General features: G+C 44.8%; 1 protein-coding gene across 1 annotated transcript in view; it reads left to right on the top strand.

The window, feature by feature from the left end:
* LOC115163810 (1,4-alpha-glucan-branching enzyme) overlaps positions 1-26,814 on the top strand; it is a gene marked incomplete in the record, with an annotated part of 295,489 nt that overhangs the window by 242,729 nt on the left and 25,946 nt on the right. Inside the window, 1 exon segment of the mRNA XM_029715993.1 lies at positions 8,622-8,739. Coding sequence (XP_029571853.1) covers positions 8,622-8,739 — 118 coding nt within the window.

Genomic DNA, 26,814 nt, shown 5'->3' with positions numbered 1-26,814 from the left:
CTCTCTCTCTCTCTCTCTCTCTGTCTCTCTGCCATGTCAGGTGGGTCCTCTAGGTGCTTTGTTTAATCCAGCAGGTTTCTGAAACCCTAGTGGGGTCCCGTGGTGGGAGAAGAGCTATCAGAGTAGATATGTCTTTGATATGGGTGTACGTCCCAAATGGAACACTATTCCCTATGAATGAAACCCTATTCCCTATAAATGGAACCCTATTCCCTATAAATGGAACCCTATTCCCTATAAATGGCACACTATTCCCAATAAATGGAACCCTATTCCCTATAAATGGCACCCTATTCCCTATAAATGGCACACTATTCCCTATAAATGGCACACTATTCCCTTTAAATGGAACCCTATTCCCTATAAATGGAACCCTATTCCCTATAAATGGCACCCTATTCCCTATAAATGGCACACTATTCCCTATAAATGGCACACTATTCCCTTTAAATGGAACCCTATTCCCTATAAATGGAACCCTATTCCCTATAAATGGAACCCTATTCCCTATAAATGGCACCCTATTCCCTATATAGGGCACTTTTTGTTATCAAATCAAATCAAATTTATTTATATAGCCCTTCGTACATCAGCTGAAATCTCAAAGTGCTGTACAGAAACCCAGCCTAAAACCCCAAACAGCAAGCAATGCATGTGAAAGAAGCACGGTGGCTGGGAAAAACTCCCTAGGAAAAACTCCTGAGAAAGGCCAAAAACCTAGGAAGAAACCTAGAGAGGAACCAGGCTATGAGGGGTGGCCAGTCCTCTTCTGGCTGTGCCGGGTGGATATTATAACAGAACATGGTCAAGATGTTAAAATGTTCGTAAATGACCAGCATGGTCAAATAATAATAATCATAGTAATTGTCGAGGGTGCAACAAGCACGTCCGGTGAACAGGTAAGGATTCCATAGCCGCAGGCAGAACAGTTGAAACTGGAGCAGCAGCATGGCCAGGTGGACTGGGGACAGCAAGGAGTCATCATGCCAGGTAGTCCTAGGGCTCAGGTCCTCCGAGAGAAAGAGAGAAAGAAAGAGAGAATTAGAGAGAGCATATTTACATTCACACAGGACACTGGATAAGACAAGAGAATACTCCAGATGTAACAGACTGACCCTAGCCCCCCGACACATAAACTACTGCAGCATAAATACTGGAGGCTGAGACAGGAGGGATCAGAAGACACTGTGGCCCCATCCGATGATACCCCCGGACAGGGCCAAACAGGCAGGATATAACCCCACCCACTTTGCCAAAGCACAGCCCCCACACCACTAGAGGGATGTCTACAACCACCAACTTACCGTCCGAAGACAAGGCCGAGTATAGCCCACAAAGATGTCTGCCACATCTCATTATCATTATCATTGACCTATGTGTCCCAGTCAAAAGTAGTGCACTATGTAGATAATAGGGTGCCATTTATAGGGCATAGGGTGGCATTTGGGACAAAGCCCTCTTTCCCAACATACAGACAGCTCCTCTCTTTATGTCAGATCGTCATTCTATCAGCTCAGTCAGAAACTAAGGATTCTATCACCAAATCTCCTCTGAATAGTTCCTTCCCTTTGTGGAACCGTAGTGTGTGTGTGTGTGTGTGTGTGTGTGTGTGTGTGTGTGTGTGTGTGTGTGTGTGTGTGTGTGTGAGTGAGAGATGCAGTCTTGCAGAAAGCACTTACAGGTGTAAATGAATGTGATCTATATCTGTCCGGATTAAAGGTTTCTGTTCTTCTGGGTCTAGAGGAAGTGCTATTCTATACTGGTGCTCTATAGCTAATATATATTTAAGCAACAAGGCCCGAGGCAGTGTAGTATATGGCCAATATACCACGGCTAAGGGATGTTCTGATGCACGACTCAACCTTAGCCATAATATACTGGCTATATATCACAAACCCCCAGATCTGCCTTATTGCTGCTATAAACTGGTTACCGACGTAATTAGAGCAGTTAAAATAAATGTTTTGTCATACCACAGTCTGATATACCACGGCTGTCAGCCAATCAGCATTCAGGGTTCGAACCACCCAGTTTATAATACAGTATAACAAAGAAATCCCTTCACAAAGGTTTCTCATTTGTTGGACCCTGGGACTTGATTACTGAGATGTGAACATATTTCTCTAAGGGCCTATTAGTCCACTCTCAGTGAGCTGCTATAACACTCCTTGTCCCAAATAACCTACAGTATGGGCCCTGGTCAAAAGTAGTGTACTATAAAGGGAATAGGCTGCAATTTGGAAGGCATCCCAATTGCAATCGTGCTCATGGACAGATTGTTTTCAGGTCATCAATGGGCCTAATTACTGAGCTCTTCCCTGGACTGACTGGCACTGCTCTGGCCCTCTACAGATTTACACTGATTCAGCCAGTCCCTAATCACCCCCTCCCCCTTGGCTGAAACCTGCCCATGTTTGCAGTTCTGAAGGGTCTGGGTAGGTATGAGCAGTGCAGTGGTGAAGTGTCCACCATATTGCTTTCACCTTGCAGATCTGTGACCTGCAGAAACAATGGATTAGGGACAAGCGGGAGGGGTAGGGAGCGATGAGGAGGGGTAGGGAGCGATGGGGAGGGGTAGGAAGCGATGGGGAGGGGTAGGGAGCGATGGGGAGGGGTAGGGAACGATGGGAAGGGGTAGGGAGCGATGGGGAGGGGTAGGGAGCGATGGGGAGGGGTAGGGAGCGATGGGGAGGGGTAGGTAGGGGTAGGGAGCGATGGGGAGGGGTAGGTAGGGGTAGGGAGCGATGGGGAGGGGTAGGGAGCGATGGGGAGGGGTAGGTAGGGGTAGGGAGCGATGGGGAGGGGTAGGTAGGGGTAGGGAGCGATGGAGAGGGGTAGCGAGCGATGGGGAGGGGTCGGAAGCGATGGGGAGGGGTAGGGAGCGATGGGGAGGGGTAGCTAGCGATGGGGATGGGTAGCGAGCGATGGCAAGGGGTAGCGAGCGATGGGGAGGGGTAGGGAGCGATGGGGAGGGGTAGGGAGCGATGGGGAGGGGTAGGGAGCGATGGGGAGGGGTAGGTAGCGATGGGGAGGGGTAGGGAGCGATGGGGGAGGGGTAGGGAGCGATGGGGAGGGGTAGGTAGGGGTAGGGAGCGATGGGGAGGGGTAGGGAGCGATGGGGAGGGGTAGGGAGCGATGGGGGAGGGGTAGGAGCGATGGGGAGGGGTAGGAAGCGATGGGGAGGGGTAGGAAGCGATGGGGAGGGGTAGGTAGCGATGGGGAGGAGTAGGGAGCGATGGGGAGGGGTAGGAAGCGATGGGGAGGGGTAGGTAGCGATGGGGAGGGGTAGGGAGCGATGGGGAGGGGTAGGGAGCGATGGGGAGGGGTAGGGAGCGATGGGGAGGGGTAGGGAGCGATGGGGAGGGGTAGGGAGCGATGGGGAGGGGTAGGTAGCGATGGGGAGGGGTAGGGAGCGATGGGGAGGGGTAGGGAGCGATGGGGAGGGTAGGTAGGGGTAGGAAGCGATGGGGAGGGGTAGGAAGCGGTGGGGAGGGGTAGGAAGCGATGGGGAGGGGTAGGTAGCGATGGGGAGGGGTAGGTAGCGATGGGGAGGGGTAGGGAGCGATGGGGAGGTTTAGGGAGCGGTGGGGAGGGGTAGGGAGCGGTGGGGAGGGTAGGGAGCGATGGGGAGGGGTAGGGAGCGATGGGGAGGGGTAGGTAGCGATGGGGAGGGGTAGGGAGCGATGGGGAGGCGTAGGGAGCGATGGGGAGGGGTAGGGAGCGATGGGGAGGGGTAGGGAGCGATGGGGAGGGGTAGGGAGCGATGGGGGGGTGGGTAGCGAGCGATGGGGTGGGTAGGGAGCGATGGGGAGGGGTAGGGAGCGATGGGGAGGGGTAGGGAGCGATGGGGAGGGGTAGGTAGGGGTAAGGAGTGTTGGGGGTGTGTAAGAAGTGATGGGTAGGGGGCGATGGGGGTGTGTAGGAAGTGATGGGTAGGGCGCGATGGGGGTGTGTAGGGAGTGATGGGTAGGGGGCGATGGGGGTGGGTAGGTAGGGGTAAGGAGCGATGGGGGTGGGTAGGGAGCGATGGGGGTGGGTAGGGAGCGATGGGGGTGGGTAGGGAGCGATGGGTAGGGAGCGATAGCAATGGGTAGGTAGCGATGGGGGTGGGTAGGGAGCGATGGGTAGGTAGCGATGGGGGTGGGTAGGGAGCGATGGGTAGGGAGCGATAGCAATGGGTAGGTAGCGATGGGGGTGGGTAGGGAGTGATGGGTAGGGAGCGATAGCGATGGGTAGGTAAGCGATGGGGGTGGGTAGGGAGCGATGGGTAGGTAAGCGATGGGGACGGCTCAATGCTTCAGAATTGACTGTTCTCCTAAATCTTCCCCCTATTCACACAGCCTGTATTGATTACAATACTTCACAGCTGATCTGCAGGCTGTTATACAGTGAGGGGAAAAGTATTTGATCCCCTGCTGATTTTGTACGTTTGCCCACTGACAAAGAAATGATCAGTCTATCATTTTAATGGTAGGTTTATTTGAACAGTGAGAGACAGAATAACAACAACAAAAAATCCAGAAAAACGCATGTCAAAAATGTTATTAGTTGATTTGCATTTTAATGAGGGAAATAAGTATTTGACCCCCTCTCAATCAGAGATTTCTGGCTCCCAGGTGTCTTTTATACAGGTAACGAGCTGAGGTTAGGAGCCCACTCTTAAAGAGAGTGCTCCTAATCTCAGTTTGTTACCTGTATAAAAGACACCTGTCCACAGAAGCAATCAATCAATCAGATTCCAAACTCTCCACCATGGCCAAGACCAAAGAGCTCTCCAACAATGTCAGGGACAAGATTGTAGACCTACACAAGACCATCGCCAAGCAGCTTGGTGAGAAGGTGACAACAGTTGCTGCGATTATTCGCAAATGGAAGAAACACAAAAGAACTGTCAATCTCCCTCGGCCTGGGGCTCCATGCAAGATCTCACCTCGTGGAGTTGCAATGATCATGAGAACGGTGAGGAATCAGCCCAGAAATACACGGGAGGATCTTGTCAATGATCTCAAGGAAGCTGGGACCATAGTCACCAAGAAAACAATTGGTAACACACTACGCCGTGAAGGACTGAAATCCTGCAGCGCCCGCAAGGTCCCCCTGCTCAAGAAAGCACATGTACATGCCCGTCTGAAGTTTGCCAATGAACATCTGAAGGATTCAGAGGAGAGGGTGAAAGTGTTGTGGTCAGATGAGACCAAAATGGAGCTCTTTGGCATCAACTCAACTCGCCGTGTTTGGAGGAGGAATGCTGTGCCAATGACCCCAAGACACCATCCCCACCGTCAAACATGGAGGTGGAAACATTATGCTTTGGGGGTGTTTTTCTACTAAGGGGACAGGACAACTTCACCGCATCAAAGGGACGATGGACGGGGCCATGTACCGTCAAATCTTGGGTGAGAACCTCCTTCCCTCAGCCAGGGCATTGAAAATGGGTCGTGGATGGGTATTCCAGCATGACAATGACCCAAAACACACGGCCAAGGCAACAAAGGAGTGGCTCAAGAAGAAGCACATTAAGGTCCTGGAGTGGCCTAGCCAGTCTCCAGACCTTAATCCCATAGAAAATCTGTGGAGGGAGCTGAAGGTTCGAGTTGCCAAACGTCAGCCTCAAAACCTTAATGACTTGGAGAAGATCTGCAAAGAGGAGTGGGACAAAATCCCTCCTGAGATGTGTGCAAACTTGGTGGCCAACTACAAGAAATGTCTGACCTCTGTGATTGCCAACAAGGGTTTTGCCATCAAGTACTAAGTCATGTTTTGCAGAGGGGTCAAATACTTATTTCCCTCATTAAATTGCAAATCATTTTCTAACATTTTTGACATGCGCTTTTCTGATTTTTTTTGTTGTTGTTAATCTGTCTCTCACTGTTAATAAACCTACCATTAAAATTATAGACTGATCATTTCTTTGTCAGTGGGCAAATGTACAAAATCAGCAGGGGATCAAATACTTTTTTCCCTCACTGTAGCAGCCATCTGTAGACAATAACACAAACCTCATTGACAGCTGAACTGTAGGCTGTTATAGCAGCCATCTGTAGACAATAACACAAACCTCATTGACAGCTGAACTGTATGTAGGCTGTTATAGCAGCCATCTGTAGACAATAACACAAACCTCATTGACAGCTGAACTGTATGTAGGCTGTTATAGCAGCCATCTGTAGACAATAACACAAACCTCATTGACAGCTGATCTGTAGGCTGTTATAGCAGCCATCTGTAGACAGTAACACAAACCTCATTGTCAGCTGAACTGTAAGCTGTTATAGCAGCCATCTGTAGACAATAACACAAACCTCATTGTCAGCTGAACTGTAAGCTGTTATAGCAGCCATCTGTAGACAATAACACAAACCTCATTGACAGCTGAACTGTAGGCTGTTATAGCAGCCATCTGTAGACAATAACACAAACCTCATTGATGAATGCCTCCTGGAGCTCCACTTACCCCAGACAAAGTTGGCCAATGAACATCAAATTAACTGTCCTCCATTTGCAATTCAGCATACGAACACACACACACACGAGACATAAGGTTATTCGATGTCTTTACTTGCTGGATTCCAGCCAGATGGTTGAAATCAGCTTTTAATGAGCCTTGAATTAATTGTGATGTGTGGATGGTAGGATAACAATGTTCATTATCTAGTCAGTCATTATCTTACTAATCATATACTCCGCAGTGGTATCGGCTGAATTGAAATAACTAGGATAGGTAATATTCCTGTAAGAGTCTTTTGAATTTGTCTGTTGATTCTCATCTTTGCATACATTATGATTCCTAAGAGATTATTACAATGTTTTCTTTTGTTTTCTTTTTTTTTTTAGAACCATCCTTAAATATCCACAACAAGAGGGGGATGTTGTCAGGATTCTCTAATGTAAGGAGGAGAGGGAGAGGAATGAGAGAGAGGGGAGGAGAGAGAGAGGAAGAGGGGAGGAGAGAGCGAGGGATATAGGGAAGAGGGTGAGGAGAGATTGAGAGGGGGAGGAGAGAGGGAGTGGGAGAGGGGGGAGGATAGAGGGAGAGGAGGGAGGGAGAGGGGGGAGGATAGAGGGGGGGAGCGGGGGAGGAGGGAGGGGAGCGGGAAGGAGGGAGGGAGGTAGCGGGGGAGGAGAAAGGGAGATGGGGAAAAGAGAGGGGGAGAGGAGAGGGAGAGGAGGGAGGGAGAGGGGGGAGGATAGAGGGGGAGGAGGGAGTGGGGGAGAGGGGGGAGGAGCGGGGGAGAGGGTGGAGGAGGGAGGGAGCGGGGGAGGAGAGAGGGAGCGGGGGAGGAGAGAGGGAGATAGGGAAAAGAGAGGGGGAGAGGAGAGGAAGAGAGGGGAGGAGGAGTGCGTATGTCTTTCTCATTAGAAATAATGCACACTCTGAGCAGAGTTTCTTTCTGTTTAATCATGGCTATCAAAGCAGACAAGTAGAATGTTTCCCGGCCCTGGGGCAGAACCAGGAAGTGTTTGAGGATCTGACTCCAACTGACTCCTTCCTCAGACTGGCCTATGGGGAGATGAGGTGATTTTCACCTAGCCAATTAGGTTCCAGTTTGCATGTGTGTTCCTTCCCGCTTAGCTCCTGGTTGTTTGTTACCTAGGATTGCGTCCCAAATGGCACCCTATTCCCAAGATAGTGCACTACTTTTGACCAGAGTGGGGGAATGTATAAGGAATAGGGTGCCATTTTGGACTCTACTGTACTGTCTATTGAGGTGCTCAGAGAGACAAAGGTAAACAAAGCACCACAGAGAGAGAAGAGCCTCCCAGGTCCAATTCATCTATTTTCTCTCTCTCTCTCTCTCTCCATCCCCATTCCTCTCCTCTCCTTCTCTCCTTGTCATGTAGCTACCACAGGCGAATATCGTTATATACCCATAGCGTATGGGTATATATTAAATATTTACATTTGACATGCGTATCTAGTCATATTTGGAGCATACACATGCTATATTTCACTGAGACCCTGTTAACTATACTACCTTGTTGGTTGTATTGGCAGGCACAAGGCTCTCACAAGCATAGAGAATATAATGCCCAGTAGGCCAGCCATCAATCTACCCTAGATTTGTCCTGAATGACACCCTATTCCAAGTCTTTATAGTGCACTATTTTTAACCAGGGCCCGTAGGACTGTAGTCAAAAGGAGTACACTATGTAGGGAATAGGGTGCCATTCGGGACACAGCCTTTGACTGATTACAAGTTCAGCAGAACAAGAGGGATCGTACAAATAAAGTGTAGACTTAAATCCACCACAATAGCTCACGTACTTCTCTGTTTCTTTCCCTACACAAGTCAAAGGAAATTACTTGATTTAATATTTCATTGAGTCAGTGTAGCAAAGACACAGAGATTCGTTTTTGTTTGTTTCAAAGTTTTTTGTTGTTGTTGATGAAATACATGATTTATGTAATAAATGAATCTGTTGAGCTGCATGGTTCAGTCACTTTCCTATTTGACTGTGTTAATGTGGGCCAGTGTTGTCAGTCGCACAGCATAACAGAGAGGTGTGTAGGTGGAGGAAGGTTTCCTCTCTCTTCCTCATCACCCCTCTTATGTTCCTTCTATCTCCATCTTTCTCTAACTCTCTTCATGCCAGTGTTCCTTAACCTTTGACCCCACCAGATACACCATCAAGCTGGACAGTGATGAGGTGGAGTACGGAGGCCATGGCAGACTGGACCACAACACAGAGTTTTTTACTGAACCACAGTCCTTCAACGAGAGAGACAACTCTATGCTGGTAGGTGACACCTCTCAGAGAGACAACTCTATGCTGGTAGGTGACACCTCTCAGAGAGACAACTCTATGCTGGTAGGTGACACCTCTCAGAGAGACAACTCTATGCTGGTAGGTGACACCTCTCAGAGAGACAACTCTATGCTGGTAGGTGACACCTCTCAGAGAGACAACTCTATGCTGGTACATAACACCTCTGAGAGAGACAACTCTATGCTGGTAGGTGACACCTCTCAGAGAGACAACTCTATGCTGGTAGGTGACACCTCTCAGAGAGACAACTCTATGCTGGTAGGTGACACCTCTCAGAGAGACAACTCTATGCTGGTAGGTGACACCTCTCAGAGAGACAACTCTATGCTGGTACATAACACCTCTGAGAGAGACAACTCTATGCTGGTAGGTGACACCTCTCAGAGAGACAACTCTATGCTGGTACATAACACCTCTGAGAGAGAGAGAGACAACTCTATGCTGGTACATAACACCTCTCAGAGAGACAACTCTATGCTGGTACATAACACCTCTGAGAGAGAGAGACAACTCTATGCTGGTACATAACACCTCTCAGAGAGACAACTCTATGCTGGTACATAACACCTCTCAGAGAGACAACTCTATGCTGGTACATAACACCTCTCAGAGAGACAACTCTATGCTGGTACATAACACCTCTCAGAGAGACAACTCTATGCTGGTACATAACACCTCTCAGAGAGACAACTCTATGCTGGTACATAACACCTCTCAGAGAGACAACTCTATGCTGGTACATAACACCTCTCAGAGAGACAACTCTATGCTGGTACATAACACCTCTCAGAGAGACAACTCTATGCTGGTAGGTGACACCTCTCAGAGAGACAACTCTATGCTGGTACATAACACCTCTCAGAGAGACAACTCTATGCTGGTACATAACACCTCTCAGAGAGACAACTCTATGCTGGTACATAACACCTCTCAGAGAGACAACTCTATGCTGGTACATAACACCTCTCAGAGAGACAACTCTATGCTGGTACATAACACCTCTGAGAGAGAGAGACAACTCTATGCTGGTACATAACACCTCTCAGAGAGACAACTCTATGCTGGTACATAACACCTCTGAGAGAGAGAGACAACTCTATGCTGGTACATAACACCTCAGAGAGAGAGACAACTCTATGCTGGTAGGTAACACCTCCATCATGACATTATCTTATATGGTTGGTGTGATTTTGAAGTCAGTATAGGTAGACACTAGTTTGTGTCTCCCAGCTCTAGTCTCCCAGCTCTAGTCTCCCAGCTCTAGTCTCCCAGCTCTAGTCTTCCAGCTCTAGTCTCCCAGCTCTAGTCTCCCAGCTCTAGTCTGCATCTCCCAGCTCTAGTCTCCCATATCTAGTCTGCATCTCCCAGCTCTAGTCTCCCAGCTCTAGTCTGCATCTCCCAGCTCTAGTCTCCCAGCTCTAGTCTGTGTCTCCCAGCTCTAGTCTCCCAGCTCTAGTCTGCATCTCCCAGCTCTAGTCTCCCAGCTCTAGTCTGTGTCTTCCAGCTCTAGTCTCCCAGCTCTAGTCTCCCAGCTCTAGTCTGTGTCTTCCAGCTCTAGTCTCCCAGCTCTAGTCTGCATCTCCCAGCTGTAGTCTCCCAGCTCTAGTCTCCCAGCTCTAGTCTCCCAGATCTAGTCTCCCAGCTCTAGTCTCCCTGCTCTAGTCTCCCAGCTCTAGTCTGTGTCTCCCTGCTCTAGTCTCCCAGCTCTAGTCTCCCAGCTCTTGTCTGCGTCTCCCAGCTCTAGTCTCCCAGCTCTAGTCTGCGTCTCCCAGCTCTAGTCTCCCAGCTCTAGTCTGCGTCTCCCAGCTCTAGTCTCCCAGCTCTAGTCTGCGTCTCCCAGCTCTAGTCTCTGTCTCCCAGCTCTAGTCCATCTCTATTATTAATGTACTTCCTCCATTAATTATCTCTACTCAGCTTTGAATTCTGCCTGAAGTACATTATCAAATATAGGCAAATATAGGTAAATTCAGAAATTCCTTGCCATTCTCTCTGTTGTACGTACACACAAACACACACACAAACACACACACACATGGGTACATTCAGAAAGGCCATGCAGTTCTCCCTACTCTATCAGGGGACAGACCGAGGACTGCAGTTTGTTTCTCCTCAGAGGCAGATCGGTACTGTGTTCGTTGTGTTTGTGAATATAGTATCTGTTGTGAGTGTGGAGCTGAGGTGTAATGTGTATCTCAAGCAGTCACTAAGAGTAGAGGATATAGGGTATAGAGGATAGAGGGTATAGAGGATAGAGGGTATAGAGGATAGAGGGTATAGAGGATAGAGGGTATAGAGGATAGAGGGTATAGAGGATAGAGGGTATAGAGGATAGAGGGTATAGAGGATATAGGGTATAGAGGGTATAGAGGATATAGGGTATAGAGGATAGAGGGTATAGGGTATAGAGGGTATAGGGTATAGAGGGTATAGGGGGTATAGGGGGTATAGAGGGTATAGGGGGTATAGAGGATATAGGATATAGAGGGTATAGGGTATAGGGTATAGAGGGTATAGGATATAGAGGGTATAGAGGATATAGAGGGTATAGAGGATATAGAGGGTATAGAGGATATAGGGTATAGAGGATATAGGGTATAGAGGATATAGGGTATAGAGGGTATAGAGGATATAGGGTATAGAGGGTATAGGATATAGAGGGTATAGGGTATAGAGGATAGGGTATAGGGTATAGAGGGTATAGGATATAGAGGGTATAGAGGATAGAGGGTATATAGGATATAGAGGGTATAGAGGATATAGAGGATATAGAGGGTATAGAGGATATAGGGTATAGAGGATATAGGGGATATAGGGTATAGAGGATATAGAGGATATAGGGGGTATAGAGGATATAGGGGGTATAGAGGATATAGGGGGTATAGAGGATAGAGGGTATAGAGGGTATAGGGTATAGAGGATATAGGGTATAGAGGATATAGAGGATATAGAGGATATAGGGTATAGGGGGTATAGAGGATATAGGGGGTATAGAGGATATAGGGGGTATAGAGGATATAGGGGGTATAGAGGATATAGTGTAGTGAGTGTAGGGTCTAGAGTCTAAGGTATAGAGTGTATAGAGTCTAGGGTATAGAGTCTAGGGTATAGAGTGTATAGGGTGTAGGATATAGACTATAGGGTGTAGGGTATAGAGTCTAGGGTATAGAGTCTAGGGTATAGAGTCTAGGGTATAGAGTGTATAGGGTGTAGGATATAGACTATAGGGTGTAGGGTATAGAGTCTAGGGTATAGAGTCTAGAGTATATAGAGGATATAGGGTGTAGTGGGTATAGGGTGTAGGGTATAGAGTCTAGGATATAGAATGTATAGGGTATAGAGTATAGGATGTTTTGTGTATAGGGTATACAGTATGACGTATAGGGTATTTAGGGTATACAGTATGGAGAATAGGGTGTTTAGGGTATAGAGTATATGATGTTTAGTGTATAGGGTATACAGTATGACATATAGGGTGTTTAGCGTATAGGGTGTATAGGGTTTAGCGTGTAGGGTATAGATTATAGGGTGTTTAGCATATAGGGTATATAGTATATGATGTTTAGTGTATAGAGTATATGATGTTTACTGTATAGGATATACAGTATGGAGTATAGGGTGTTTATCCTATAGGGTATAGGGTTTAGAGTGTAGGGTATACAGTATAGAATGTAGGATGTTTAGTGTATAGGATATAGATTATAGATTTGTTTAGCATACAGGGTATAGAGTATATGATGTTTAGTGTATAGGATATAGGGTATAGATTATAATGTATAGAGTATATAGGGAGGGTATAGAGTATATTGAGTATAGGGTATAGGGTATATAAAGTGTATGGAGTATAGAATGTATAGAGTATGGTGTATATAGAATGTAAAGGATATAGAGTCTAGGGTATGGAGTATAGGATGTATAGAGTGTAAGGTATAGGGTATACAGTATGGACTATTGGATGTTTAGTGTATAAAGTATTTTTTTATTTTTTCACCTTTATTTAACCAGGTAGGCCAGTTGAGAACAAGTTCTCATTTACAACTGTGACCTGGCCAAGATAAAGCAAAGCAGTTCGACACAAACAACAACACAGAGTTACACATGGAGTAAACAATCAACAAGCCAATAACACAATAACACAATAAACAAGCCAATAACACAATAAACAAGTCAATGACACAGTAGAAAAAAAGAAAGTCTATAAACAGTGTGTGCAAAAGGCACGAGGAGGTAGGCAATAAATAGGCCATAGGAGCGAATAATTACAATTTAGCAGATTAATACTGGAGTGATAGATGATCGGATGATGATGTGCAAGTAGTAATACTGGTGTGCAAAAGAGCAGAAAAGTAAATAAAATAAAAACAGTATGGGGATGAGGTTGGTAGATTGGGTGGGCTATTTACAGATGGGGTATAGGGTTTAGAGTGTAGGGTATACAGTATAGAGTGTAGGATGTTTAGTGTATAGGGTATAGATTATAAGGTATAGAGTATAGTGAGTAGGGTGTACATGTATATAGGGTATACAGTATAGAGTATAGGATGTTTAGTGTAGAGTATAGATTATAGGGTATAGATTATTGGGTATATGGTATATAGGGAGGGTGTATAGAGTATAGTGTATATCGAGTATAGGGTATACAGTATGTAGAGTATAGGGTATGGGATATAGAGTATAGGATATATGGTATACAGTACAGGGTATGCAGTATACAGTATATAGAGTATAGGGTCAGTATATAGGGTATACAGTATATAGTGTATATGGTATATAAGGTATATAGGATGTATAGGGTATTAAATATATAGGGTATAGTATATAGGGTATACAGTAGAGGGTGTACAGTATATAGGGTATAGGGAATACAGTATTGGTTATAGGGTATACAGTATATAGAGTGTAGGGTATAGAGTGTAGGGTCTAGAGACTAGGGTATAGGATATAGAGTTTATAGGGTATAGGATATAGAGTATATAAGGTATAGGGTATAGAGTGTAGTGTATAGGGTATAGAGCATATAGGGTATAGAGTGTATAGGGTATATAGTGTATAGGGTTTAGCGTATAGGGTATTGAGTGTAGAGTATAATGTATGGGGTATACAGTGTACAGTGTAGGGTGTTTAGCGTATTTGGTATAGCATATAGGGTATAGAGTGTATAGGGTTTAGCGTATAGGGTATTGAGTGTAGGGTTTAGAGTATAGGATCTTTAGCATATAGGGTTTAGAGTATAGGGTATACAGTATAGAGTGTAGGATGTTTAGGGTATATAGGGCATAGGATATAGAGTGTATAGTATATACAGTATAGGATGTTAAGCGTATAGGGTATACTGTATAAAGTGTAGGATGTTTAGCATATAGGGTATAGAGTATATGGATTATAGGGTATATATTATAGGGTTTGGAGTACAGGGTATAGGGTTTAGAGTATAGGGTATACAGTATAGAATGCTTAGCGTATAGGGTATACTGTATAGAGTGTAGGATGTTTAGCATATAGGGCATAGAGTATATAGATGATAGGGTATAGATGATAGGGTATATGTTATAGTGTTTGGAGTACAGCGTATAGGGTATACAGTATAGAGTGTAGGATGTTTAGCGTATAGGGTGTAGAGTATATAGAATATAGACTATATAGGGTATAGCTTATAGGGTATAGGGTAGGGTGTGTATAGGGAGTTTATAGATTGTATAGAGTATATGGTATAGGGTATAGAGTATAGGATGTATGGTATACAGTATATAGGGTATACAGTATATAGTGTATTTAGTATACAGTATATAGTGTATTTAGTATATAGGGTGTATAGGGTATATAGAGTATAGGGTACACGGTGTATAGAGTATAGTGTATACAATATATAGGGTTTAGTTTTGGGTATACAGTATATAGGATGTAGAGTATAGGGTATAGAGTATAGGGTATAGAGTATAGGGTATATAGAGTATAGGGTACACGGTGTATAGATTATAGTGTATACAATATATAGGGTTTAGTTTATTGGGTATATAGGATGTAGAGTATAGTGTATACAATATATAGGGTATACAGTCTATAGAGTATAGGGTATATAGAGTATAGGGTACACGGTGTATAGTGTATACAATATATAGGGTTTAGTTTATTGGGTATACAGAATATAGGATATAGAGTATAGTGTATACAATATATAGGGTATACAGTATATAGGATGTAGAGTATAGGGTATAAAGTCTGTAGGGTATAGGGTATACAGCAGAGATGGGACCAAGTCATTGTTTTACAAGTCACAAGTAAGTCTCAAGTCTTAGCACTCAAGTCCCAAGTCAAAACAGGCAAGTCCGAGTCAAGTCTCAAGTCCTAAACTTTGAGTTTCGAGTCCTAAACATGTCATAATGTGCTCTTCACCAAATGTAATACCATTTCATATTTTTTAATAGTATATTACATTTACGCAAATCATGAATGCTTTTAAAAATATCCATATATTTATTACTTTCTAAGTAAACGTTGTATTTCCATGGAAATACATGGGTAGCCATGAGAAAGACACACCCCCCCCAATAGTGATCGACTATCGAGGATCGCTATGGGGCGCAATCGGGCAATGTAGGCTTTTACACAATCGCCCAACCTTAACACACACACACACACACACACACACACCCTCTCTGTGTGTGGTTACAGTAGGCTAACGTATGTCAATGGCTATAGGAACAGCAGTAACATCAGGCAGGATTTAGACTACCAACTGCCTAGCCAGTTGTAGCTCAATCTGGGTGCAATGTTCACGTTCCCTCACTGACTGACTGTGTTGGAGGCTCATTGATTTAACGTTACGTTAGACTACATGATACACCAGTAAAGTTATAAATTATATAGCTGTCGGCTATATTAGCCACGACTTACCGTTCTTTGTGCAGCTTCAAATGTCGAACAAAGTTGGAAGTTGTTGGGCCTCCGTCTGTAATTTTCTTCCCGCATGTTTTGCAATCCGTTTTTTGTTGATACAGCGTCGTCTTTATATCCGAAAATAATAATTTATGGGGGTATTATCTTTCCAAGGTCTCCATCTGAATTCGCCCGCCGACATTCCTCTGCACTGCCACGCACAATTTGATTGGATGCTGTCCGATTCAAACTGTAATCCGTTAAATGAAGAGTTGATGCGCTGCACACTTTTTTTTAATAGCATCATTTTTAATATTTGGGCTTCGGGGAGGGTATCAAGTCAGGTCGAGTCATAAGGCTCAAGTCCAAGTCACGAGTCATTGGTGTTAAAGTCAAAGTCGAGTTGCAAGTCATCATATTTGTGACTCATGTCCACACGTCTGGTATACAGTATATAGAGTTTAGGGTGTACGGTATATAGGATATAGGGAGTACAGTATATTGGTTATAGGGTATTGAGTATAGGGTATGCAGTGTATAGGGTATACAGCATATAGAGTTTAGGGTGTACGGTATATAGGATATAGGGAGTACAGTATATTGGTTATAGGGTATAGAGTATAGGGTATACAGTGTATAGGGTATACAGTATATAGGGTTTAGGGTGTACGGTATATAGGATATAGGGTATATAGAGTATAGGGTATACGGTATATAGAGTATAGGGTATACAGTATATAGAGTATAGGGTATACAGTGTATAGAGTATACGGTATATAGAGTATAGGGTATATAGAGTCTCTAGGGTGTATATATAGTATAGCGTGTACGGTGTGTATATATAGTATAGAGTGTACAGTATATAGAGTATAGGTTATACAGTATATAGAGTATAGGGTATATAGAGTATAGGGTATATAGAGTATAGGGTATACGGTATATAGAGTATAGGGTATACGGTATATAGAGTATAGGGTATACAGTATATAGAGTATAGGGTATACAGTATATAGAGTATAGGGTATACAGTATATAGAGTATAGGGTATACAGTATATATAGTATAGAGTGTACGGTGTGTAAATAGAGTATAGGGTATACAGTATATAGAGTATAGGGTATACAGTATATAGAGTATAGGGTATACAGTATGTAGGATATAGAGTTTTCAGAGTATATAGTATACAGGGTATATGCAGTATAGGGTATGCAGTATAGATTATACAGTATAGGGTATACAGTTTATAGGGTATACAGTATATAGGATGTGCAGTATATGGGGTATAGGGTATACAGTATATAGAGTATAGGGTATACAATATATAGGGTATAAGGTATATAGGGTTCACGGTATATTGTATATAGAGTATAGTGTGTATGAAGTATATGGTATATAGAGTTATAGGGTATGCAGTATAGGTTATGCAGTATAAAGAGTATAGGGTATACAGTATATAGGCTATAGTGTATACAGTATATAGGGTATATACTGTAGTGTATACAGTATAGGGTATTCGGTATTGAGTATAGGGTATACAATATTGAGTTTAGGGTATACAGTGTATAGGGTATACAGTATAGAGTTTATAGGGTATACATTTTATAGGGTATACAGTATTATAGGGTACATGGTATACACTTGAGTATAGGGTATACAGTTTATAGGGTATAGGGTATACAGTATTTAGGGTGTTTAGTATAGAGATTATAGGGTATAGGGTATGCAGTGTATAGGGTATAAAGTATATAGGGTATATAGTGTATAGGGTATTCAGTATTTAGGGTGTTTAGTATAGAGATTATAGGGTATATAGGGTATACAGTATTTAGGGTGTTTAGTATAGAGGTTATAGGGTATATAGTATATAGGGTATACAGGGTATACAGTATATAGGGTATAGGGTATATAGGGTATAAAGGGTATAGGGTATACAGTTTATAGAGTATACAGTATTTAGGGTGTTTAGTATAGAGGTTATAGGGTATATAGTATATAGGGTATACAGTGTATAGGATATACAGGGTACAGTGAAGGAAAAAAGTATTTGACGGTGTTCAGTCTGTCTGGATGTTAATACGGTGTTCAGTCTGTCTGGATGTTAATAAGGTGTTCAGTCTGTCTGGATGTTAATACGGTGTTCAGTCTGTCTGGATGTTAATACGGTGTTCAGTCTGTCTGGATGTTAATATGGTGTTCAGTCTGTCTGGATGTTAATACGGTGTTCAGTCTGTCTGGATGTTAATACGGTGTTCAGTCTGTCTGGATGTTTAATACGGTGTTCAGTCTGTCTGGATGTTAATACGGTGTTCAGTCTGTCTGGATGTTAATACGGTGTTCAGTCTGTCTGGGTGTTAATACGGTGTTCAGTCTGTCTGGATGTTAATACGGTGTTCAGTCTGTCTGGATGTTAATACGGTGTTCAGTCTGTCTGGGTGTTAATACGGTGTTCAGTCTGTCTGGATGTTAATACGGTGTTCAGTCTGTCTGGATGTTAATACGGTGTTCAGTCTGTCTGGATGTTAATACGGTGTTCAGTCTGTCTGGATGTTAATACGGTGTTCAGTCTGTCTGGATGTTAATACGGTGTTCAGTCTGTCTGGATGTTAATACGGTGTTCAGTCTGTCTGGATGTTAATACGGTGTTTGTTTATCTAAACTTAAATTGAACTTTCCCTGATCAAAGAGTAAAAGAGTTGAAGGGAAGAGAAGGGAAGAAAAATAATATTCCTCCTCATTTGCAGACATTTCTTGTGCTGTTCTTCGGGGTCCGTCCAAAACGTTATTGGCGATACCCTTGCAGTCTCCCAGATATTAAGAACATTAACTCAACATTATTTAAGATTCTTTCTGCCCCGGTTAGAAATAGTCTCTCCCGTCTTTTACCCAGACAGCAGAGAATCACTGTGTTAGCAGAACTTTCATCTGTGAAGAGCTGAAATTCCACATTCTCTTAAATCTCTTCCTTAGTCTTTTATTAATTCAAACACTACAGTTTCAGTGTCGTCCCTCCTGGCCAAATATGAAGTTTAGTTAACAAGTCTACTGCAGTGGCGTCCCTCCTGGCTAAATGTGAGGTTTAGTTAACAAGTCTACTGCTAATGCCGGCACCATCAGGGATCTAAGAAAAAAGAGGGAGGACGGGGGAGATGAAGAGGCAGACTGAGGGGGCCGCTGTCCTCTATCTCTCACCCCCCCTTGTCTCCCTCGTTTCCCCCCCTTGTTTTAGTCTCCCCCTCTTTACCTCTCTTCACCCCTCTCCTCCACCCCACCTTTATTTAACCAGGTAGGCCAGTTGAGAACAAGTTCTCATTTACAACTGCGACCTGGCCAAGATAAAGCAAAGCAGTGCGACACAAGCAACAACACAGAGTTACACATGGAATAAACAATAAACAAGCCAATAACACAATAAACAAGTCAATGACACAGTAGGGAGAAAAAGAAAGTCTATAAACAGTGTGTGCAAAAGGCATGAGGAGGTAGGCAATAAATAGGCCATAGGAGCGAATAATTACAATTTAGCAGATTAACACTGGCGTGATAAATGAGCAGATGATGATGTGCAAGTAGAAATACTGGTGTGCAAAAGAGCAGAAAAGTAAATAAAAACAACATGGGGATGAGGTAGGTAGATTGGGTGGGCTATTTACAGATGGGGTATGTACAGCTGCAGCGATCGGTTAGCTGCTCAGATAGCTGATGTTTAAAGTTAGTGAGGGAAATAAGTCTCCAACTTCAGCGATTTTTGCAATTCGTTCCAGTCACTGGCAGCAGAGAACTGGAAGGAAAGGCGGCTAAAGGAGGTGTTGGCTTTGGGGATGATCAGTGAGATATACCTGCTGGAGCGCGTGCTACGGGTGGGTGTTGTTATCGTGACCAGTGAGCTGAGATAAGACAGAGCTTTACCTAGCATAGACTTGTAGATGACCTGGAGCCAGTGGGTCTGGCGACGAATATGTAGCGAGGGCCAGCCGACGAGAGCATACAGGTTGCAGTGGTGGGTGGTATATGGGGCTTCGGTGACAAAACGGATGGCACTGTGATAGACTGCATCCAGTTTGCTGAGTAGAGTATTGGAAGCTATTTTGTAGATGACATTGCCGAAGTCGAGGATCGGTAGGATACTCAGTTTTACTAGGGTATGTTTGGCAGCATGAGTGAAGGATGCTTTGTTGCGAAATAGAAAGCCAATTCTAGATTTGATTTTGGATTGGAGATGTTTAATATGAGTCTGGAAGGAGAGTTTACAGTCTAGCCAGACACCTAGGTATTTGTAGTGGTCCACATATTCTAAGTCAGAACCGTCCAGGGTAGTGATGCTGGTGCGGGCAGCGAACGGTTGAAAACATGCATTTGGTTTTACTAGCGTTTAAGAGCAGTTGGAGGCCAGAAAATATAATAATAATAATATATTATTACTGCCTAGCTAGTAAGGAACATCTCTTTAGATGTTCATGCATCCTGATGGAAACGGGCCTCTTTTGATCACTTGCCACCACTCTGTACACTGTATTCCCCCTTTCTCTCCTCTCCTCTTCTTCCCTTTGTCTTAATTTCCTTTTTATGAGAGATTGTCAAAGGGAGCGGTCCCTGAGATGAATGCAAAGCTCATCAAAAGAATCTGAAGCAGCTAATTATTCATATCAGAGCTCAGAGAACTAGTCTTTGTTGTCAACACAGCAGAACTGGAGAGTAGAGTTGTTATAGTCCACCAACTACACCCCAACTAACAGTACTGTAGACTTGGTACAGTCCACCAACTACACCCCAACTAACAGTACTGTAGTGTTGGTACAGTCCACCAACTACACCCCAACTAACAGTACCGTAGAGTTGTTATAGTCCACCAACTACACCCCAACTAACAGTACCGTAGAGTTGTTATAGTCCACCAACTACACCCCAACTAACAGTACCGTAGAGTTGTTATAGTCCACCAACTACACCCCAACTAACAGTACCGTAGACTTGGTACAGTCCGCCAACTACACCCCAACTAACAGTACCGTAGACTTGGTACAGTCCGCCAACTACACCCCAACTAACAGTACCGTAGACTTGGTACAGTCCGCTGTTGTGTATCACTAATACTGTGGAAAACATGTATAAACAAGTTGGGAGTCAATAGTTCACCGAGTTCAATAACAACTGAACAGTTTGATGTTCATTCCCTTAAAAAGACAACAGCAGACTTCTGAAGCAGAGCCTCATCTGCCATCCAGAGCACCTGATTCAGCTGTCTAGTGAGTGATGCCTTTAGGAGGAAATCAGAGTTTATCATCGTTCAGATCCAGCTGGAGGAAAGGAAGAGGGAGGTGGTGGAGGAGGAAGAGGGGAGGTGGTGGAGGAGGAAGGGGAGGAGGAGGAGGAGGAGGGAAGGTGGTGGAGAAGGGGGAGGAAGAGGGGAGGTGGAGGGGGAGGAGGAGGAAGAGGGGAGGAGGTGGATGAGGAGGGGGAGGAGGAGGAAGAGGGGAGGAGGTGGATGAGGAGGGGGAGGAGGAGGAAGAGGGGAGGAGGTGGATGAGGAGGAGGGGGAGGAGGAAGAGGGGAGGTGGAGGAGGAGGGGGAGGAGGAGGAAGAGGGGAGGAGGTGGATGAGGAGGAGGAGGGGGAGGAGGAAGAGGGGAGGTGGAGGGGGAGGAGGAGGAAGAGGGGAGGAGGTATATGAGGAGGGGGAGGAGGAGGAAGAGGGGAGGAGGTGGATGAGGAGGGGGAGGAGGAGGAAGAGGGGAGGAGGTGGATGAGGAGGGGGAGGAGGAGGAAGAGGGGAGGAGGAGGGGGAGGAGGAAGAGGGGATGTGGTGGATGAGGGGGAGGAGGCATAAGAGGGGAGTTGGCGGGGGAGGAAGAGGGGTGGTGGTGGATGAGGAGGAGGAGGGGAGGTGGGTGGAAGAGGTGGTGTTTAGCTGAAGGACCCATTATAAAGACAGCCGAGGGAGACTTTGAAGCAGCTAGCAGAGCTGTCGTTAAATAAAACATGGAGAGATCTCAGGGAATAAACGCCGGGCACCTACTGAAGCACCTGCAAGGCGGCACAGTACTATATGATTAATCTCTGCCCGACTGTCATGGGGCGGCAGGGTAGCCTAGTGGTTAGAGCGTTGGACTAGTAACCGAAATGTTGCAAGTTCGAATCCCCGAGCTGACAAGGTACAAATCTGCTGTTCAGCCCCTGACAGTTAACCCACTGTTCCCTGGTAGGCCGTCATTGTAAATAATAATTTGTTCTTAACTGACTTGCCTAGTAAAATAAAGGTGAAATAAAAATAAAATAAAAATCTAAGGCCTGTCTCTTTACTAGCTAGGGAGTAAGAATAATAATACATATTTTAATCCATCTGCGTTCTCTCTGTATTTATGTTGTATTGATCTTTATTAGAGTAGCAAACCCACTATATAATAACTATCTTCAAAGTAATGAGTCAGGATGTCGGGTTGTGAAATGAAAGTTTATTTTAGTAATAATACTGGTTCACGTTACATTTAACAACTTTAGATTCTACAAGTCAGGATAATCACTTGTACTTAACTGGTGCGTTCTCTCTCTTTCTACTTCCTGTCGCAAGGCATTCTGGTACTTGCAGTCAATAGCGTAATCCAATACTAACCAATACAACAGAAATATGTATGTAGTTCTCTCAATCTCCATCACACGAATTCTAATACAATTACATATGTAAATAACTGTAAAGAAAACATAAAGCTCATTGAATTAACTGTAAACATTAACTGTGTAGCCCATTAAAAGTTACAACATCCCCCCCTCAATGAACAACTGTGTTCATCTAAATCTCTAGGCAGTATATCAACTGAATAGGTGTCCTGAACAAAGTCCCTGAAGCAGTATGAACTGAACATGACCTAACTAGGCCATCTCGGCCTGAAAACAGTTCCTCAATCTTTCCTAGCTTCCAGGTTTGTCTGGGTGTGTTATCTTCTCCGATGAGTACAACGTCACCCGCTTTCAGTAGGGTGGGCTGTGGTGTGACTTTGCATCCGGCAAGTAGTCTCTTCGCCAACTATTCCAGAAGCTGGTCACAAGTCTTTGCCTGTACTTCCATCTGCGTGTCATTTCCTCCTTGTTTAGCGTTGGGTGCTGAGTGTCAGCTGGAAATGGCTTTGGAGGCAAAGAGGTTATTCTTTTACCCACCAGGAAGTGTGCTGGGGTCAGGGGTTGTAGTTCATCCACCTCATTGTCCACGAAGGTCAGAGGCCTAGAATTTAGGATAGCTTCAACCTCTGTCAGGACTGTGCACATCTCTTCAAAGTTGAGTGAAATTCTCCCAATAACTTTTCTCAGGCATATTTTCACTGACCTGACGAGTCTTTCCCAGAATCCGCCCCACCAGGCCGCTTGCTCGGCGATGAACCTCAAAGTGATGTCCCTTTCTGAGAAGAACGCCAAGAGTTGGGGCTGTTCGATTGCCTTCCACAGCTCTTTCAAGTCCTGATCAGCTCTCTTGAACATTTCTGCATTGTCTGAGTAGATTACCTTGCATAATCCTCTCCTTGAGATTAATCTTTTCAGAGCTAACAGGAATGTCTCTGTTGACTGATCTGAGACCAGTTCCAAATGCACTGCTCTGGTTGTGTGACTTCTTCACAGAACCATTTTCTTTCACGTAAAGCAGTCCTGCAAAATCCACACCTGTGACTTCGAATGGTGGGGATTCAGTTATTCTGTCTTTTGGTAAAGGTGCAGTGACCTGCTGTCCGGCACTTGCCTTGAATCTCTTCCACACTATACATCTTGTCACTGTGCTCTTGACAAGCTGCCTAGCACGCAAGATCCAGTATCGCTCTCTGATTTGTACTAGAGTGTCTCTTGCTCCAGAATGCATCACCTTCTCATGGTGGTAGTGTATCAGTATTTCTCAGTATCTGTGCTTGTTGGGCAGAACCCATGGGTGCTGCTCTCTGAATGTGAAGTAGTTCGTGTCGTCCAGGAACGCTTTCAGTTCTCAGATTTTAGTCATTGTTTAGTCTTTTTTTTCCTGCCTTCGGTAGTTTGATCTCCTGACTGAAACTCTGTTGTTGCTGTGCCTTTCAAGCTCCAACACGGGTTCAGTGATGTCTGTGCTGTGAGCTGTACAGTAACCTGGCAACTGGACTTGAGTTCTGTCGCCACCTCTTCTGGAACTGTGGTGTCACCAGTCATTAAAAGTTACAACACCCACTGTTACAGTGTTTTGAAACTGTGATTGGTATCAAGCCATTTTCCATGGCCGTTTTTTACTGACAGTACTGACATTGCCATGGTCCATGTTACACATCCTGTAGTGCGTTTTGCGTGAGCAAAATGGACTTCGATTGTGTTCATGTGTTAGTTACTTTGCTAAAACATAGGTTTTTAACCCCAAATACATGGACAATATAATACAATACTTTCTTTTTTGGTCCGTAGAAATTCTGAATGTTTTGCTGTCTCAGTAGTACCCAACCTGACACACAACACACATCACGAGCTGGGAGCAGCATAGTTAAGGGGTAACGCCCCTTGGTCAAGGACACAACAGCGGTGGGTAGCATATGGGATATCGAAGCCGGTAACCCTCCGGCTGCTGCCTCACTGGATTTGAACGGTTTCTCTAACGTCGAGGTTACCGCCTCTCGCTGATGAGCCAGAACCTTTTTCTGATGTCTGATGTTTATTTTAGTCTTCAGTCATTCAGCGGTCTGAGACTTGTTGCTACTCAGAGGCTGAGGGAGTACAAGAGGATTCTATCAACAAGAGGATTCTATCAACAAGAGGATTCTATCAACAAGAGGATTCTATCAACAAGAGGATTCTATCAACAAGAGGATTCTATCAACAAGAGGATTCTATCAACAAGAGGATTCTATCAACAAGAGGATTCTATCAACAAGAGGATTCTATCAACAATAATACAATTGAAACACACAGAGTTTATCTCTACTCTATATGCATTCCAAATGGTACCCTTGTCGTTATATAGACACTTAGAACTCTGGTCTAAAGTACTGAACTTTAAAGGGAGTATGGTGCCATTTGGGACGCAGGGGACAGATACGCCACTCTGTAGTCTAGTTGGACTGACAGGAGACAGATGTCCCACTCTGTAGTCTAGTTGGACTGACAGGGGACAGATGTCCCACTCTGTAGTCTAGTTGGACTGACAGGGGACAGATGTCCCACTCTGTAGTCTAGTTGGACTGACAGGGGACAGATGTCCCACTCTGTAGTCTAGTTGGACTGACAGGGGACAGATGTCCCACTCTGTAGTCTAGTTGGACTGACAGGGGACAGATGTCCCACTCTGTAGTCTAGTCGGACTGACAGGGGACAGATGTCCCACTCTGTAGTCTAGTCGGACTGACAGGGGACAGATGTCCCACTCTGTAGTCTAGTCGGACTGACAGGGGACAGATGTCCCACTCTGTAGTCTAGTCGGACTGACAGGGGACAGATGTCCCACTCTGTAGTCTAGTCGGACTGACAGGGGACAGATGTCCCACTCTGTAGTCTAGTTGGACTGACAGGGGACAGATGTCCCACTCTGTAGTCTAGTCGGACTGACAGGGGACAGATGTCCCACTCTGTAGTCTAGTCGGACTGACAGGGGACAGATGTCCCACTCTGTAGTCTAGTTGGACTGACAGGGGACAGATGTCCCACTCTGTAGTCTAGTCGGACTGACAGGGGACAGATGTCCCACTCTGTAGTCTAGTTGGACTGACAGGAGACAGATGTCCCACTCTGTAGTCTAGTTGGACTGACAGGGGACAGATGTCCCACTCTAGTTCATGTTGGGCTCCTGGACGATCCACAGTAGAGAGCCTGGAGGTTCTTAGGTTGTTGTGAACCTCCTCATAAAACCTTTATCTGTCCGTCTGTCTGTCTGAACATCGATCTGATTTAGTTATCAGCTTGAAGGCAAGAGGCTCATCTTGAAGAGCCCAGAAAAACATGTGAAAGTTAGAGGCAGCAGAGAACATATCAAAGGAAAGAAAAGGCTGTAACTGCTACAGAGTAGAACACATCTCCTAAAGACATGACCAGCAAATAAATTAGTAACATTACGTCCAACATGGCACCCTATTCCCTTTATAGTGCACTACTTTTAACCACGGCCCATAGGGTTCTGGTCAAAAGTAGTGTACTATGTAGGGATGCACACTTAAACCCTTAAACTTTTCCACATTTTATTTATGATTCATTCTGCAGGCGCAGACTACAATTCCATATAGCCTCCCATTTTGTTTTCTCTGATGTGGAGTATCTTCTGAAAAACAGGAGGTGATTTTGAGAAGTGTTCACTCATCTTGTTTACTTTAGGCTTGCATCCCAACCTAGTGCACTACTTTTGATGGACTTTGGTCAAAAATAGTGCACTTTGTAGGGAATAGGGGGCCATTTGGGATTGATAATCCCAGTCTGTAATCCAATTATGTTTCAAGCTGACCACCTTTCCCTGTTCCCAAGGTAACCTGGTCATGACACATCAACTCTCAATTCCCAACTGCCGAAACAGATCCACAGACGATGCAATTTCAATTGCACTTCACACTGCCCTCTCCCACCTCGACACCATAGTCCGTTTCAAACTCATCACCAAACAACTGAATCCTAGACTTCCTGGTGCGTCGGTCACGCTGACCCTCAACACGGGGGGCCCCCTCGGGTGTGTGCTTTAGTCCCCTCCTGTGTACTCCCTGTTCACCCACGACTGCATCGTCACACACAACTCCAACACCATCATTACGTTTGCTGACGACACAGCGGTGGTAGGACTGATCGCCGACAGCGATGAGTCTATTTACAGGGATGAGGTCAGAGACTTACCAGTGTGGTACCCTGCTTCACGGTGGGAACTACACATTGCGGAGATCGTCCGTTCACCTACAGTACTCTGCGTCTCACAAAACACAGCGTTTGGAACCAAACATCTCAAATTTGTACTCATCAGACCAAAGGACAGATTTCCACCGGTCTAATGTCCATCGCTCATGTTTGTTGGCCAAAGTAAGTCTCTTCTTCTTATTGGTGTCCTTTAGTAGTGGTTTCTTTGCAGCAATTCGACCATGAAGGTCTGATTTACGTAGTCTCCTCTGAACAGTTGATGTTGAGATGTGTCTGTTACTTGAACTCTGTGAAGCATTTATTTGGACTGCAATTTCTGAGGCTGGTAACTCTAATGAACTTATCCTCTGCA

Source organism: Salmo trutta, chromosome 26 (genome assembly GCF_901001165.1).
Source record: "Salmo trutta chromosome 26, fSalTru1.1, whole genome shotgun sequence".
Lineage (NCBI taxonomy): Eukaryota > Metazoa > Chordata > Actinopteri > Salmoniformes > Salmonidae > Salmo > Salmo trutta.
The sequence above is the reverse complement of the archived record's forward strand: the minus strand, read 5'-3'. Positions and strand labels throughout refer to the sequence as shown.